Below are 17,792 nucleotides of genomic sequence, written 5' to 3' on the forward strand. Positions count from 1 at the left end.
AGATAGGGCAGATTTCCATTTCTTGTCAGATATCTTTAAGGAAAGAATGGTCTTCCTTACTTTCTACTACAACCTTCTATACTTTCATCATCAGAATCAATACTTTGATACTCAAAAACACACACCTGTTCCCTGAGAGTCCCGTCAGTGAAGTAAGGCCTCTGTGGTAGGTAGAAAACAGCTTTAGGTCCTTTGGATACATGTCCTGCAAGACATATAATAGGGTTTCATCATCATCATCATCATCATTTTGTTGCCGGTACCATTCACAGATAATAGACATGTATCTACTTGACAACACCATAAACAAGAGTATGCCACTGACAAGTCATATACAAATATTATTTTTGACACCGGACAATCACAGAAATGGTCCACTAAACTTATTATTAAATGTTAACTTGTATTTCCATATATCTGCCTGAACTTTTCAAGGCAAGGGATATTAAAGAAAACTGTACCAGTAATGCTTGACCACAGGCCATTGATGACCCGAAGCAGTGAGCTCTTCCCACAACCGCTGTCCCCCGTAACCAGGATGTTTATCCCACTCTCCAGCTGGAAATTCAGATCTAAACACAACCAAGAGGACAAGCTTGAAAACAGACCACATGACTCGTTGTGCTTTCTGTAATCAATAAGAGGACATCCAACAACAAAATGTTGCAGATGATATGTATGGTTTATATCATTTACCTTCATAACCAACTGCAAGAAAACAAGCATTGTCACTAAGGCGACATAATCCCCCGCCGCAAATTATCAAATCAAACTTAAAAAGTAATGAAAGTGAAGGTCATAATTTAAGATGAAGTTAAATGTCAACAAAAACATGACCCGTCAACACATTCCACATTCGTATGTACGGACGGACGGACGGATTGGACGGACGGAGCGGCCGGAGCCTAATACTATATCCCCCGTGTCTTTCTTTCATAACGTTTATGTTGAGATATGTAAAAGGGTATGATACCCATGGAAAAGCTTAAATCAGCCATCGTATTAAATGTCTCAAAATATATAGGTGGCATGACCACCCAAAGATCAACAGGACTGGATATTATTTGTAAATTGTTATGACATGACGTTTGCTTCCCCTAAAGGCATCTGTTATCTCAGCTTATATCCCTATCCCCCAGCCCGACCCCAACCACCGTCTGCGACATCCGTCCTGGATTTGCTTTTGAGACGACCCCTCCTACCTGTTTCTTTTTATAGTGATACCGAGACTCCATAGTAGCTACATCCTTCATAGTTTCAGTTTTAAAGTTATTATTTTTTACGTCAGCTATCGTTTATAATGAAGCTAAGTTTAATTTCAAAATGGACATATAAAAAATGTAATTTTTAGAGTAAAATTGATATTTTATACTTATCCTGACTCATGCTTATTGCTTGTCTTCTTCTTCTTTGCGAACATAGTGGAACCGTGTATTTCCCTATTGAAGTTCCTTCAATAAAAATCACTAATTAGAACTCACCACGAGTTACCTCCCTTCCACAAGTGTGGGGCGAGGGGCCACCTCCACCCATGTGCCTCACTCTCTCCTCATATACTGAGCCCAACATTTGAATTTTCAGGAAATCCAAATTGTTATGTGGGGAGGATGGGAGGGCTTACCTCATGAGTCAGGATAAGTATAAAATATCAATTTTACTCTAAAAATTACATATTTTTCCTTATCCTGACTCATGCTTATTGCTTGTAGAATCCGATTGAGGAAAAGGAGGTGGGAATATATAATACTTTGGATTTTAATAATTAGTGATTTGAACTGTGATAATTGTAATAACCCTATGGGAACTTCATAAAGGCACTGAACTGATAAATTCCTGCTGCTAACTTATCAGCTGCCATATAAAGGTTATTACAATTTACTTATTATGATAAAAGTATATATAACATTAATACAATGCTTAAGACTAATAGACTTAAGCTTGTTAATATGATAGCATAAACTCCTTAGAGTTTGTTAGCTAAAATACTTTTATGATATAAACATAGTACTGAGCTTAAGATATGATTAAACTTAAGCTAAATATATAATAGCAAAAACTCCTTAGAGTTTATTAGCTAATATACTTTTATGATATAAACATAGTACTGAGCTTAAGATATGATTAAACTTAAGCTATATATATAATAGCAAAAACTCCGTAGAGTTTGTTAGCTAATACATTTTATAATGTAACCATAATGCTTAAGATATGATGAAACTTAAGCTAAATATATAATAGCAAAAAACTCTTTAGAGTTTGTTAGCTAATATACTTATATGATATAAACATAGTACTGAGCTTAAGATATGAATAAACTTAAGCTACATATATAATAGCAAAAACTCTGTAGAGTTTGTTAGCTAATACATTTATAATGTAACCATAGTACTGAGCTTAAGATATGATTAACTTAAGCTAAATATATAATAACAAACTCCGTAGAGTTGTTAGCTTATATATTGTATGATATAATAACCATAGTACTGAGCTTAAGATAATAAAAGAACTTAAGCAAAATATATATAGCATGTAGCTATTTAGTACTGTTATAAGATAAGTAGAAATCTGTAAGATTGACTTATCTTCTCGAGGAACTGTCAACTGATGTGCGAGTACCATGGGACCCGAATTGGTGGATACCTGAGGCGTCCTCGGTGGTGATATCTCTCAGATAGTGGTTGGCAAACACCATATCGGATCTCCAGAAATAACCCTCCATTATGGTATTTCAATAGCACTTGCCTTGTAGATCAAGTGTAGAAGTTAGCTCTAATATCATGAGGATTAGAAGCTCTTGGAGGGTCGAGTCCTGCAGTCTTGTAGGCGCGTGAGTATGACAGTTCTGATCCAAAGGAGATAGTAGTACGTGAGACTTCAGTCTGCGTAACTTGTTGATAGAGGAAATAAATCTCTTGAATTTTTCCCTCCTGTTTGGCTCGGTGGAGATATATTTTCAGTGCTCTTACTGGCCATCGTGATAGATTCATCGTATCATGGGGTCCAAGTATATCATCAAAGCGTGTTCATAAACCTCACTTGTGAGGTGTTGGAGCACTATATTCAGATCCCAAGTTGGAGCGTGAAACTTCCGTTTTAATCCTCCAATCGAAAGCTCGTAGCAAGGCGAGTAACTGGGTTAAGGTTAACTTGGCGCCCCTTCTCAGTTATGACAGAGCTATTGCTGCAAGATAGGTGGACAAGTTGAGCCTTTTAAAATCTTAGTCTGACGTAGATAACATAAGTAGTCAGCCACTTGAGGATGAGTAGCATATCTAGCTGTAAATCCTTTCTTTGCAGCATAATTGACAAAACTGTGCCATTTGTCATCGTATAAGTTGCAAGTTGAGTTACGAGGGCAAGCTAGACTGCTTTGCAGCTCTGGCTGAATAACCTGTTATTCAGACCGCATATGATACAATCCATACGTGAAGTTGGAATATTTCTGGCTTTCGATGCGGATGTATTAACAGATTCGAGCACTCTGTAAGATGTAGTATTGGTTGTCGATTTCTTGAATAAGAGTTGGAAACCACGTTCTAAGCTGGTCAGTAGGCAGCGACCAAATTCAGATGGAGGCTCTGCGTTTGACAGATTTTGAGTAAACTTGTGAGATTAGCGCTGGTGGCGGAAAAGCGTCTGGCGTTGAGTCCTTCCACGATATGCTTAGCGTCTGTTGCCAATGCTAGTGGGTCTGGAACTGGCGATCTGAATGTGTCAGTTGTTTGTTGAATCGAGTGGCAAATAGGTCTATTAGTTGAGTTCCTATTTCCTTGATAATTTGAATGAATATCTCTGTATGGAGCATTCATTCTGTCAGCGATGGTATGTGTGGCGAGAGAAGCGTCTGCTATCACATTCTTTGCTCCTGGAATGTGATATGCTCTGACATGTATGTTGAGATTGTCGATTAAATCGAACAATTGAAAACATAGAGTCGATAGGTTGAGGGGACCTGGTTGAGCTTAGTTTGTTCACATAAAAGCGTCACTGTCGAATTGACTGTGTGAATCATCCACTGGGTATACTGTAGTAAGTTGCTCCAGTGCATTAAAGGCGTTTAACACTGCTTGCATCTCTAGCAGATTTATGTGTAATTTGCTCTCTTGATTGCTCATAGCCCTGATGCCGTCCTGTTGGCAACATGGGCTCCCCAACCTTGTAGTGACACATCTCGTAGAAGTGTTATCGATTCCAGCTCTATTAGCGAGGCGCCTATTCAAACATTCGATCTCTTGGTCCACCATAGTAGATGAGGTTTGACCTGAACCCGGTAATTGAGCGGTAGAGATTCGTCTAGATGCGAATTGATGATGACTTGTAACAGATGTAATTGTAGTCTGCCTCTGCCTGTGTGCGTAACCCCAACAGGCTCTGCCACTGTCGTAGTGGTAGCGAGAGAGTAAGGCTTGTGGAATTGACTGTTGGATCTTGATCCATGGTCCTCGGTACAATTATCACGATTCTGCGCCGTTACAAATCAAAACCTAGAATTAGCAGATCTTGCGAAGGTTCTAGGTCCAACTTAGGTAGGTTTACTAACCATCTAGTTGTGTTAGTAGCTTGATGATGAAATTCAACTGCAGTCTGAGGCGCTGTGGATTTGGATCCACTTGTATCCGGTCGTCTAGGTAAATTAAAGCTCGCGAAGTCCTTGGCGATGTAGGTGCACAACCAGGTGTGACTGCCATCGTTGAACTTTATGTAAAAAAAAATCGCCTGACTGCGTGCCCTCGTCCTTACTTGACAGGGGAGGTCTCTAACCTCAAGAAGGCAGCCCAATCATGAAGGTTCAGATTAGCTGGACTGTAAGGAGGCTTGCTCTCGTTCACTGATATATTGTTGTCACTTGCAACCTAAGTCTTGAACTGTGAACTATGATCGAGCCTCTGCGTAGAGGGCGTTGTCAATCGTGGTCCAATCAGAACAAGGCATTTTGATTCTGTAGAGTACCCAGCTGTGATGTCACCGGTGTAGCAGGAAAAGGAACCTTGTATAATATAGTGCGTCGTTGATATTAGAACAATCGTCGGTCTTTACCGTAGCTTCGAAGTTACCCGAGTGACCACGTGTTTCGAGGGTTAATGGTAAACTTATAGCGAACCTCCGCCGAAATACCTCGCTCTGTAATATTAATGCTGGGTAGGTTATTTTCCTGGCTGTCGCGGAAAGTAACTTCAGTCTTGAAGATAATTCCGACTTCCTTATATAAAGGTTCAATAAAACTTGCAAGTTGTCAGCTTGTAGACTGTATACATGAATGTATCGTCATAATTGTAGAATTAAAGCTGAACTTGTTGTACATATTTCTTCTCAGAAATCGTTGACGATTATGAGTTATACTCGCTGTAACAAGGCTGCTGTTCAATTTCGTTATTGAATTGTCTGCAGATCTGCGTAATGGTCACGCATGTAGATAATCGTATCGTAGTCCGGGATTGCATACCTAGCAATCTATCACGGAAAGTTGATTCCTGTGAAGATCTCTGAAGCGTCGTTGATGCCCTTGATGTAGGTAGTCGGCTTGAAGATCCTTAATTAGGCTCTTCATCTGTTGATAAAATAATACAGCGGCGTTCTGTGTTGTAAATAGCCTGTGCAATTGTCTTCGCGTAGGCTTGTAGACGGCATATGGCATACAGTTGATAGACAACTCATGCGATGTCTTGAACGGACTGGCAGTGGCTATATATGACGAAAGTGGCTAGTATATGGAGACCTTGGAGGAGACTTCTTCGGTGAACGCCGGGACTTGTGAAGCTCTCGAAGTATCCCTTCTAGATCTTCTGGGTGAAGTAGACTTGGAGTCACTTAGCCTTCAGCGACCTTAGCGAAAGTATCTAGTCAGAGTCCGATCAATATATGAGCGCTTGCTTCACGAGCGACCTGTTTTCTACAGGGTGTGGGCTAGGCTGAAGCTCCTCTCCGCCGATGTCCCTCGCAACTGGTGAGGCTCTAGCTCCTTGAGCTGAGGCGGCCTGGGACTTCCTTAGCGAAGTGTCTAGAGTCCGATCAATATATGAGCGCTTGCTTCGCGAACGACCTCTGTGTTCTACAGGGTGTGGGCTCGTGGCGGCGCTCCTCCTCCCTTGAAGTCCCTCGCAACTGGTGAGGCTCTAGCTCCTTCGCTGAGGCGCCTGGGACTTCCTTAGTGGAGTGTTAAGCTACGGGCTGGATTGCCCCCAGCGGGGCGTTTGTGGGCTCTGGGGCCCCTCACAAATCAAAGGCGGGCTCTGGGGCCCTGTATGACTTATTATGGGTTGGGCTCTGGGGCCCGTGGCTCTGGGGCCTCTGTAAACCGTAACGGTCCTCCATCAGTCTCATGATTTGGTTGACCAGGTGCGTCTGGGATGGTCTGCGCTGGCATTGAGGGTGTCCTCTCTGTGATAGTGGCAGGACCCTCAGTTATAATCTCGGCGTCAGCGTAGGCATCTCTGGTTGCATGTTGATCTGCGCTGAAGTGACAGTAGCCGATACCGGTCACTTCTTATAGCGCATACATCTGGAATGATAATCGGAATGTCATCATCATATAAACATAATTCTGAATATCAGAAGCAAAGTTTGTTTTTTTGTAGCCTTCGTGGTTTGCCGAAGCTGTAGACCTGGGGGTTCGGAGTTCACGTTGAGACGGCGTGGAAGCTCTTCTAGTCTTAGATTGTGATGAAGGAACATCCTGGGATGCAGGCCCTTCTAGGATATAGCGGACTGCGTCCACGCTTATCCCCCGAAGGTAACCCAGGATATATCTGACTCCGATCTATTAGCCATGACTGAAGATTGTTTCGAGATCTATCTGCCATCCGTCACAAGACGGAATATAAATATTTATTAAAGGCAGAATTAGACAAATTAATACATAATTTACAGCGTGAAACAATAGAGCATGGAGATATGCAACTAGGGCATCTTAAATGCTAATCGGTAGCAGAGTAGCGTAATTTACAAACAGTGCAGATTTTTATTAAGCATAAACTGCTGAGCAAACCGCGGCGAACCGTGAATCAAGCAGCAGAAACACGAATAATTATCAATGCATGTTGAATAAGGATACTAGTTACACCTCTATAGATGAATATAAGAGGTAACAAACTAAATATAAATAAAGGATATAGTGTGCAGGGAGACACAGGTGCTCTCACGTCTTGCTCACTGGGCGAAGAAGGAGAGAGTGAGGCACATGGGTGGAGGTGGCGCCCTCGTTCCCGCGCTTGTGGAAGGGAGGTAACTCGTGGTGAGTTCTAATTAGTGATTTTTTATTGAAGGGAACTTCAATAGGGAAATACACGTGTTCCACTATGTTCGCAAAGAAGAAGAAGACAAGCAATAAGCATGAGTCAGGATAAGGAAAAATTTGTCCTTTGTAATATAATATCATCGCACACTAATTTGCATAAAGACATGGTCCATATAGGCGGGGAATAATGAAATCAAAGACATAAAGGACACAAAAAGGACACATAAAGGACACAGGATACATTAAAAGGGAACTTGCGCCAGGCAGTTGGCAGTCTCATCAATGGAAGAATCTGGCATTTAATGAATGTACTAAAAGAGCTACAAAGTCTCACATGTTTCCCAACGACTGTTTCACATATGGCACTGCAATGAATTACTATTCATGTGGGTGGGTTGGGCCGGAGGCAGGGAGGACGGTAGGAAGGCTGGGGCTGAGCTTTAAGTAACATAAATTCTAGACCATTCTGTATTCACCTTCTGGAGAGGTGGGTCGAGGTGGAATGGGATATAATGCCACATTTAAGATTACTGCACATATATTGTGTTGTGTGTGTGTATAGCAGCATGTCCAGGAATATGATGGTTTTGACTAAAAGTACAGTTTCCCATTCACACCCATGACTGGGTATACTGGCTACCTTCCAACCTATAACCATACAGTTGCATTGCCGTAGTGCAACAACATATACCATCTTTCAACATCTTGTGGTAAAACAGGGCCAAGGATGAAGTCATCAACCTTGCGCTCTCCAGGCACTCATCTAGAACTTACTTCTACACAATATTCGGGCTGACTTTGGTGGACCATATGTGACATCCTGCAGCTTGAGCGCCATGTTTGTCTGGGATGCTGTGTCCGCTGAATCATCCCGGAAGTCTCTGTCAGAGTCAAGGTTAACGTCACAGAGAGGCACCAGATCAGAACTGGAGCAGATGATAGGTGCAAGACAGACAAGGGAGGGATATGGCTGGCTTTTGTTAAAAATACATGAGTCTGCACTGATGTTCTATAATGCACACTGTTTTTTGTTTCATATGGTACTACTCATGAATTGGTTCATACCGGTTTTGTATTTGCATATAATAAACTGTAATTACAGTCCGTTTGAGTCAGCAACGGACCGATGAATTGCAAAAGTTATCATTGTACAAAATTGCCACATAAATATAAATAGTACACATGTTTATCATTTACTAATACCCAACAGCTTTCTTATATTTGAAAATTTTCCGGACTCCACCAAAAAAGTTGTTTAAGAAACTATCATCATTGAAAACGCAAAAGTTGTTATCGGTCGCGGCGGGGTGAAACCGCAGAAACGGAACAGCCACTATCTCGTCGTGCACGGGATACACATGCCTGATGAAAAATGAAGTTGAATGCTGGCGTGAATAAGTTGATGATTAAAATGTAACGATTTTTTCCGTGCCAAAGGGGCAAACCATTTTATGCCATTAATAAATTCCGTAAGCGGGCAGAAAAAGCTTTAGGAGTATCAGCAAGGGTACTGACAAATGTTCTGGAACACAAACATTGTGAGGGTGATCTTGAAGCAGGTAAGGGTTGTGTCAAAATCACACAAATTAAAACATTTGGACAACTTTCAAAAGAACCTTGTAAGGCAGTCTATCAACAAGCTCTATTCTGAAAACAAATACATGTCGCTGAAAATTTTAAAAAAGCATTTGAAGCAAGAACACAACCTCAGAGTATAAAAGAACACACTCTGGCGACTCTTACACTCTTTCGGGGATCGTTATAAGAAAATTTCGGGAGAGAATAGGTCAGTACTCTGTGAACGCCCTGATATCATTCGCTTGAGAAATAATTTTCTCAGGGTTATAAAGAAGAAGCGTGAGGAAGGGTTCGAGCCAGGGTACTTGGACGAGACCTGGGTCAATGCCTCGCACACTGCCAGCAGTCAGTGGGTACCAGATGGGGGTGATAAGGGGGTCACGTAGAAAGCTGTCTCTAGGGAAAGGAGAGAGACCACAGTCCGTTTGAGTCAGAAACGGACCGATGAATTGCAAATTTTATCATTGTATGAAATTGCCACATAAATATAAATAGTACACATGTTGATCATTTACTAATACCCAACAGCTTTCTTATATGTGAAAATTTTCCGGACTCCACCAAAAAAGTTGTTAAAGAAGCTATCATCATTGAAAACGCAAAAGTTGTTATCTGTCACGGCGGGGTGAAACATTGATGAGTGCAGCATTAAAACAAAACAAAAAAAGATCCCCCAAATTAGGACAGTTGCAGAAACTGACAGCCATTGTACTCACCCGCGGGAGTGGTTTCATCCAGAAAACTGTAGTCCTCCGACTGTGCATCCTTCAGCCGACCCAGCACTTCAAACAATTCACCAACCCTATAATGTACATACTGGTAGAGAGGACACACACACACAAACAACACAACAACTCTATAGCCAACAGACAATAAAAAGCTTTCATTTTTCAAACTCTCTCCTCAATAAATGTTTGTGTTCAGTGTACATGGTTCGGTGGTTTCTTCTAAAAACTGTTTGTGAAGGTTCATTACAGTGAGGTTAGTTTTACTCTGCTATTAGCAGTATTCCAACAACATCATGGCGGGGGACACCAGAAATGGGCTTGACACATTGTACCCATGTGGGGAAATCAAAACTGGGTCTTTGGTGAGACGAGCAAATGTTTTAACCACTAGGATCGAACTTCATGCTGTTGATCACTGGATTGTTTGGTCCAGACTCGATTACTTACAGACCGCCGCCATATGGCTGGAATATTGCTGAGTGCGCCATAATACAAACTCACTCACTTTAAAAACTAGGGGTTCCTTTACAAACAAAGTAACAAATATCAGTCCCTCTTTCTTCATGGTACCTTAAAAATACACTGAACAATAAAAATGAAATAACTGCAGTCATTGCACAATGAGTGTTTCACAAATAGGATGCTTAATAAACACACAAACACCATTAACAATAACAAGGACATTGAAATTCCCACCTGAATAGTGGAATAAACACAAATGCTGATTTGCTGCTGTAACCGATTCCTAGGGCAGGGATTGTCAAAACATTGGGAACATGACGATATGAAAGATGATGCACTTGCTGTGACATGACATACTGAACCACGTAGAACCTACTTACCTGTGAGCATTGCCAGCCATGTTGGTGACCTGAGAGGACAGGTCGATCAGCTTGGTGAAACAGCTGATGAGGTAGATGGTCACAAATGCATTCTGGTGAACGGAGACAGCAAGTGTGACTTAACAACACATAAACATAGAGTGTAAGTACTAGAACTCAAAACTGGATTGCTTACAACAATCAATCTATGTCAATAAACATATACTCAATGATGAAATTTATGAAAGAATGCAAGTGTCCGTTAAGAAAGTGTACCAATAAAGTCAGTCATGTTTCACAGGGCCGGTATCATATCAGTCATCAATACTTGGCATAACCTGCTATTGATGCTCTGGTAGTCTCTCGTACAGACCCTGAAGCAAATATATCCAAGAAAGCCCACACAAGTCTAGAAAATGTGGCAAGTCTAGATTTCCTCAGCTTCAGGAAGAAGGTCTCAGGGCTCCTTTTCATTATATTTTATATCTTTTTACTATGAACTTTTTTCAGTAAAATATGTTCATTTCAGAGACTAGTTGTTAGTCTAATGCTCTGGGTGCCATTGTACAAGCAACCTTAGTGCTAAGACTACCTAAAGTCTATGTTAAGGTATGGGATTTACGGTCACCTTAGAGCTAAGACTACCTTAAGTCTATGTTAAGGTATGGGATTTACGGTCACCTTAGCGCTAAGACTACCTAAAGTCTATGTTAAAGTATGGGAGTTATGGTCACCTTAGCGCTAAGATCGCTTAGTACAATGGCACCCTGGAAGGTGAAATGGTCAAGAGGGAGAAGATAAGTTTTCTGTGAAAACCAAATGCTGTTATTCACCCAACTACCAATACACAGTGTCTTGTTTGTATTTGTTTTGAATTTCAAAGGTATGGCTTCTTGAGCAGCCTATGACCTTCCAATCAAACGCGAGACGTCCGAACAGATTTAACCAATCAGGCAACGACTACTTGTTAGGGTTTGGCGGGACTTACAAAACGGTTTTGGATTTTCTCTTCCCTGGCCGGTGACACTGATCTATCAACTAACGAAAATCTGTATAAAACACAGATATTTAACCTGCAGTATATACGCTTAGGGGTTTCGAATGACATGGTTACTAACAGCTTATATTTCTGCAAGATGACATACTTGAATTTTGACAAAAACGCTTTTTTTAGCGACTGTTTACTCATTGCGTCCTCCATATGTGTATCACACGGAAGCGATCGCGCGGAAAATAGCATTCGGAATCGTTGAAGTTTTTGAGGTAAAAGTTCAAACGGTATGTGCAAATGTTAACCTTCGCGATTTGGTAAGCTGTGTTCTGATCGGTCATTCTAAAAGGTTAGCTGACGCGACCTTCTACTAGGGTTTGTTAGACGCAGTATAGCAGTGTAACGAATAATATTGAGCCTAAGTTTACTTAGACTGGCAAGAAGACATTAACTGGATGAATGGCAGCATTCATGTAATGACTGTAACTGCACTTACTGAATCCATGAACATGATCATGTGAACCCAAAATTCATAATACTATAATTCTTCATTTCTTAAAAAATGAACGGAAGATATTGGGTGTTTGCACATTGATGTTCATAAAAGACATACCTTACTGATGAGAGCAGACAGTTCCGCTGCTGACAAGGAGTCATAGTTCCCAGCAAAGATGGGCACAGCAATAGCGATGTAGCTTAGAATACTGCCCAGGTAGTCTGCAGCCTTGATGGAAACTGGAATACAAGGCAGCCTTCTTCTCAAATATAATTTTATACAATTTTAGCACTATTCCAGTGACATATCTATGGACAAAAACCAACAGTGTAACACATGTTATATTTGGGATGGCACTTTCCCAGTAAAATACAGATTCTTGCAACTTTTGTGGGGTTGAGTCCTATCTGGGATTTGAACACACACTTTCAGAGTCAGGCACCTAATGGCCAGCACAGTAAGTCAGGGATCTACCAGCCTCACTAACTTTTTCCACTATTCACCTGAAATCACCTTCATGAGAACACAATCTAAACCAAGAATATGTTACATGCATTTCTTAGACTCACAGTTAAGAGCGTACTGTCTGCGGATCAATTTATGCTGGACTTTGATAAGATCATGGAGTTTCTGGTTGGTTTTCTTCTCCTCAATGGCCCCTGACCTGTAGAAAGCTGCTGACTCAGCATTTACTCGTATCTGCATGTGCTTGAACCTGCATCACAAGAGAAGAGGACACCTTGTACAGATTGTGCATTTAGCCATCACATTGTTTAGAACTGATTTGATTTCGAATACATAGTATCAATAATATATGATGTGGTTTTTGCTATGTAGAAGAATGATCAAAATATTTGAAGTTAAAATTAAAAAATATAACTTTTGTTCCATTCATGTTACACTGCTTTACACTTATACAACTGATAAAATAAGCAGAAATGCATAACTTGGATGCTCACAAAACTGTGATGTTTAGTTCATCAGAAAACATTTTATGGGATCAAGAATGCCCGTGAAATGTTCAGTTTTCAATTTGTTAATACACATAGTTTCTTATAAAAGCCAGTTTGGTTTTATTCCATGAAAGCTTTCAAATGAAAAGAGTCAATTTTTAAAGAGGTTGATCTCCCCCACCAAAGCCTAATATATTACCTAATTTAAGTTCACTTATCTGCATATTGTCCCATTTATGGGACGGTACTTTGGCGGAAAATTGAGTATGGAAAAAATGCAAACCATTTTCATTCTATTTTTCTGTTTGAACAACTAAAGTTTTAAACACATTCTAATGAACTTACATACTAGTAGTTAAAATAGGGACCAATAAAAAAATCATCTTACCTCACACTTCGTCGAATTGGCAGGGGACCTGCCTTGCCACTGGAAGTGGCCATGCTTAAAAGAACTTAAACTCTACAAGTAATGTAAATGGTTCAACCACTAAACAATTTCCTCAGCTTCATTCACATCTATACTGCAGGTTTCTATCTTCAACAATAGGAGAGAAATGCTTTTTTGGAGTACCCGTCCCCAAAAAGGGACGATATGCATAAATTGGTTAAAAAGAAATGTTAAATGCTGTAACATAGCAATTGGGGGTGTATGAAGGTGAAACTCACCTAAAGTCCCCCTCTCTCCTCTCCTGCTGGAAGACAAACCTGACCACCGGGGACATGAGGAACTTGTTGATGATTGTCGCTAAGATGAAGAACACCACCACACTCACTGGACCCAGGTACCCAGTGCTGAAATATCAAAGAGATAAATTCATCAATAGAATCCACACTCATTGGACAAACATACCGGTACTGCAACATCAAACAGATAACTGCATCTATAGAATCCACACTCATTGGACAAACATACTTTGTGTGGAACGATCCAACAGATGACCTCATCTATTGTACTGGTCTGAACTAAGGCCTGTTTTATTGCACCACAACATAGAGATACCAGTTTAACATTGATCTCCAACTAAAGTACAGTTCATGACTCTGAGCCAACCTGTCCTTGTTTTATCCCCTCAATGCAAAGCATGAGGCAGGGCTGCAACAAGTACCATCTTTTAATGTCTTTAAGTACGACAGGTGGGGATTGAACTATTGGCCTTCTACTTTCTGGGTGGATGTTCTATCAGCAGAAGTGATCTATACTACAAAAAGAGAATCCTTTATAAGCTGATGATAATAAAGTGCACTTACCCATCTGCAGCTTGTTTTACATAGTAACCAATGGTGAAAGGGGAGATAATCAGTGGGGCAATTATCAAACTAAAGGAATTGCATAGTTTGTCCACATCCTGCGTGATTCTCTGATCCCTGCAATATATAAAAAACAGTAGATACAATGTTTTGTGGTTATCTCTACGGAAAAGTCAGTGCTATCAAAAGGAGATACCAGTCAAAATCAAAGGAATGTGCAGTCTACACATAGTAAAGATTATACTTCCCATGTCATCATCATCATCATCATCATCATGAAAACATTTATATAGCGCCAATACCAGTCCAAAAGTACTGCTCAGTAGTGCTCTATGAACAACTCAAGAATGAAAAGTTAGACACTGTATGTTTTCTTAAAAAGGTATGTCTTCAGTTTGGATTTGAAAATCTTCAGGTTGTTTATTGTCCTTAACTCCAGTGGAAGTTGATTCCAGAGAGTGGGTCCTGCCACCTGAAATGATCGATCCCCAAACCTGGTACTGGACCTAAAGTGTGGGACAACAAGAAGACCAAGATTTTCAGATCGGAGACTTTGGTGGGGCTGATATCTGGTGATCAGGTCAGATAGATACTTTGGAGCTAGGTTATTGAGACATGGTCGTGTGGTGAATTCAAAGGTGATTCAAAATCATAAAATATTCTTTAAAAAAGAAAAATGCGAATGATCATTTGCATTGTGTTCTCAGGCAATCATTTTTACAGTGTGGAATTAATGTGGCAAGGAACCATTTTACATGCTTTTCAGACTTTTCAAAATGTCTTTTGTTTTAAAATAATTATCAACAACACACATTAAGTGAGTTTCACACTTCATTATAACCATGGAAGCAACAAGAAACAACAAAGTACATACGGGTTATCTACAGCTTTGTCCAGCACATTGAGTCGGTAGTAGATGACGTCGTAGAAGTAACGACGATGTAGAGCAACAGTCAACAAGCTCCTCCACGTCACATACAGTACCGATGAAACAAACAAGATGGTGCTCTTCATCTGAACATACAAGGAAAATTTCAAATACGTTATTGCAGGTTCCTAGGGTCATAGTAGTGTCTTGCTTAAAACATAATAACACACTGCATCTTTAAGATCCCTCATTTTGGAGAATTTAATGGCAATGAATATCCAGATAGTAAACTGCTACAACAAATAATCGCAAATGAAAATAATCGAAGACCAACTAGATATCATATCTTGAATTCCTATTTACCATGATCATCCAGACCATTCATATGTGAGTTGTTTCACTGGCATTTCTTAGTAGTTGTAGCAGAGGTGCCAACCTTTAAAGAACCCAAAGAGGAGTAATGCCTCGGTGAAGCCCAGATCCTCGTGCCGCGTTTGAGAGGGGGCAAGCTCGAGGGAGGACATTACCCCCTCTCAAAGGTGGGCTTCTGGGGTGCCTCCCACAGGGAATTCTTGGGGAAAAAACCTTTATTGTGAGCAATTTCCTGCACTTTAGACTAGTATTGATGGAAAAATAAATACTAAGTAGTAGTAGTAGTAGTAGTAGTAGTAGTAGTAGTTGTAGTAGCAGCAGCAACAGCAGCAGCAATAAGAATAATTCTATATCCACTACACTAATTCCAAATTCCATGTACACTATGTGCATAATCAAAGCATCACAATAAATTTATTATATATACAAATAAAGAGATACAGCTACTTCAATTAGATTATAGTCTAGAGTATATTCTGAACAGAAAGTCTTTATCTGATCCTTGAGACAGGCCAGGTCCACTTGTGCAATGCAATCTTACTACTACACAGATATTCTAGCCTTGACTTGTGACAATTTAACTCACAGATGACTTTGTGTAAGTGGGCCCTTTTAAGGAGAGAGTGTGAGATAGTAACACATGGTTGCAATGAACTGCCACTTGAAACCTAAAGGTTCTCTGAATAAAAGTTTTCCAATTTCGCCATGAGACAACAGAATTTTAGGCTATTTTATTTGGCATTTTGGAGCTGTCTGGTAATAACACTGGTAAACTATGCGTGGCCATTTGGTCAGAGACTACATCAGTTGAAATATAGGTCAATAGTTCATCAACTGTCAATAAAGGTCAAATGTACGCAATAAAAATAAAAAATTATCCAAAAAGAAATAAAGGCAAATAATGAAGGTCACAATACAAAACAAATAGGTGCAATACGAACATGTACTAAAGAAAGAAAGTAAGTGCACAAAATTAGGACTTTAAAAATCCATTCCACAAATTATTCCCAATGAAGTACAGCAGATGGCGCTGCAATGCGTACAACAGTCCGAGTTTAATTGGCTAGCTGTGACCATAATTGGTGACATTTAATACTTTACTCATAACAAAAGATTATTAGTGTATACTTTTCCCCATTTTGTACCCAAACTATATGTTACCAAATGTCTGTTTACTTACGTCATAAATCTTTATTGAATCACTAAATGAAACACTAACTGACAATATGACAATAAAGAACACCAGAAGGTGATACAGTTTGTACAACAGTCCCATTTTAATCAGCTTGTTTATGATAATGGTGGAAATGACACAGAGGTGCACAATGTATTAGGGGTGCAACCATGCAGGTGGGCCACGATACGATACGTATCTCGATACTGCTGCCACGATTCGATACGAATCGTGATACACAAAATAAAAAGAATAACAAAATATAAGCATACAACTTTTATTTGAATTGAAGAAGAAATCAGAGTTAGTAATCTGTACCAAGTCTCTTGTACCTGAAAACAATTACTTTTGTTTTAAAATTAAAAGTAAACACTAAACAAATCTGTTACTTTAACAGCAGTCAGCAATCCGGATATTCTGAAATAAACTTTGACACTTTCAAGGTGTCTGAAAATCAGACTAACACAACATTGTCAAACAGACAAATGGTTACATACTCTTTTTCAGTGTGCTTCATGCATCATAATTCTGTTACAATTACAGTTACATATTTCTTTTTAGGAAAATCAGAACATCAACATTTTCAGCTGAAAGTGAAGCACGTTGAGCAGTGACAATATCCCCAGCTGAGGAAAATACTCTCTCGCTGGGGACTGAAGTAGCACACACTCCTAGGTACTGCTTCACAAGACGGGCAAGGGCTGGGAATCTGACTGCGTTCATCTTCCACCAAAGCAGGGGGTTTTCAGTTAATGGAATACATTCCTCAAGCTTATTGTATTTCTGCACCTCTTCCTCAATGGAAGCAGAAAGTGGCTTTGCCTCTTGCACATGTGTAATGAACACACACCCCCCCAAATATCTCCTCAATTGCACTTTTGGTTTTCTTAGGTTGTGATGGGTCTGGTGTCTCAGAGTCAGAAACAGCGTCTGCAGTGCAAGTCTTAGACTAACAACTAGTCTCTGAAATGAACATATTTTACTGAAAAAAGTTCATAGTAAAAAAATATTAAATATAATGAAAAGGAGCCCTGAGACCTTCTTCATTTTCAGAGCACTGATACACTGTTGAAACGTTTTTACTACTTTTACCATTTTGAATTTCAATCATTTTATGTCATACAAATAATAAATATTCAGAAACAAATTAAGATGAAGTTTTGTTGTCTGAAACACCTTTTTCTGTGGAATTTTTGTTTTAAATTTTTAAAGCATTAATTAATTAATTTATTAATTACATTAACAGCATTTTAATTATTCAATTGTTGAACTGTTTATTTACCTTGTTTGCTTCTGCCATCTTGATCGCATTCATGGTCAGGGCACTGA

General features: G+C 39.8%; 1 protein-coding gene across 2 annotated transcripts in view; it reads right to left on the minus strand.

The window, feature by feature from the left end:
• Window positions 1–17,792, minus strand: part of LOC124285406 (lysosomal cobalamin transporter ABCD4-like) — a 48,027-nt gene that overhangs the window by 10,515 nt on the left and 19,720 nt on the right. For both annotated transcript variants that reach the window (XM_046721630.1, XM_046721629.1), the window contains exons 4-13: window positions 14,924–15,063; window positions 14,050–14,166; window positions 13,468–13,593; window positions 12,418–12,563; window positions 11,966–12,087; window positions 10,383–10,474; window positions 9,534–9,614; window positions 8,009–8,118; window positions 462–572; window positions 126–205 (exon numbers count right to left, since the gene is read on the minus strand). In XM_046721630.1, coding sequence (XP_046577586.1) covers window positions 126–205; window positions 462–572; window positions 8,009–8,118; window positions 9,534–9,614; window positions 10,383–10,474; window positions 11,966–12,087; window positions 12,418–12,563; window positions 13,468–13,593; window positions 14,050–14,166; window positions 14,924–15,063 — 1,125 coding nt within the window. The remainder of the gene's footprint in view (window positions 1–125; window positions 206–461; window positions 573–8,008; window positions 8,119–9,533; window positions 9,615–10,382; window positions 10,475–11,965; window positions 12,088–12,417; window positions 12,564–13,467; window positions 13,594–14,049; window positions 14,167–14,923; window positions 15,064–17,792) is intronic.

This window comes from Haliotis rubra, unplaced genomic scaffold (genome assembly GCF_003918875.1).
Source record: "Haliotis rubra isolate DU_JTF1 unplaced genomic scaffold, ASM391887v1 Scf36, whole genome shotgun sequence".
Lineage (NCBI taxonomy): Eukaryota > Metazoa > Mollusca > Gastropoda > Lepetellida > Haliotidae > Haliotis > Haliotis rubra.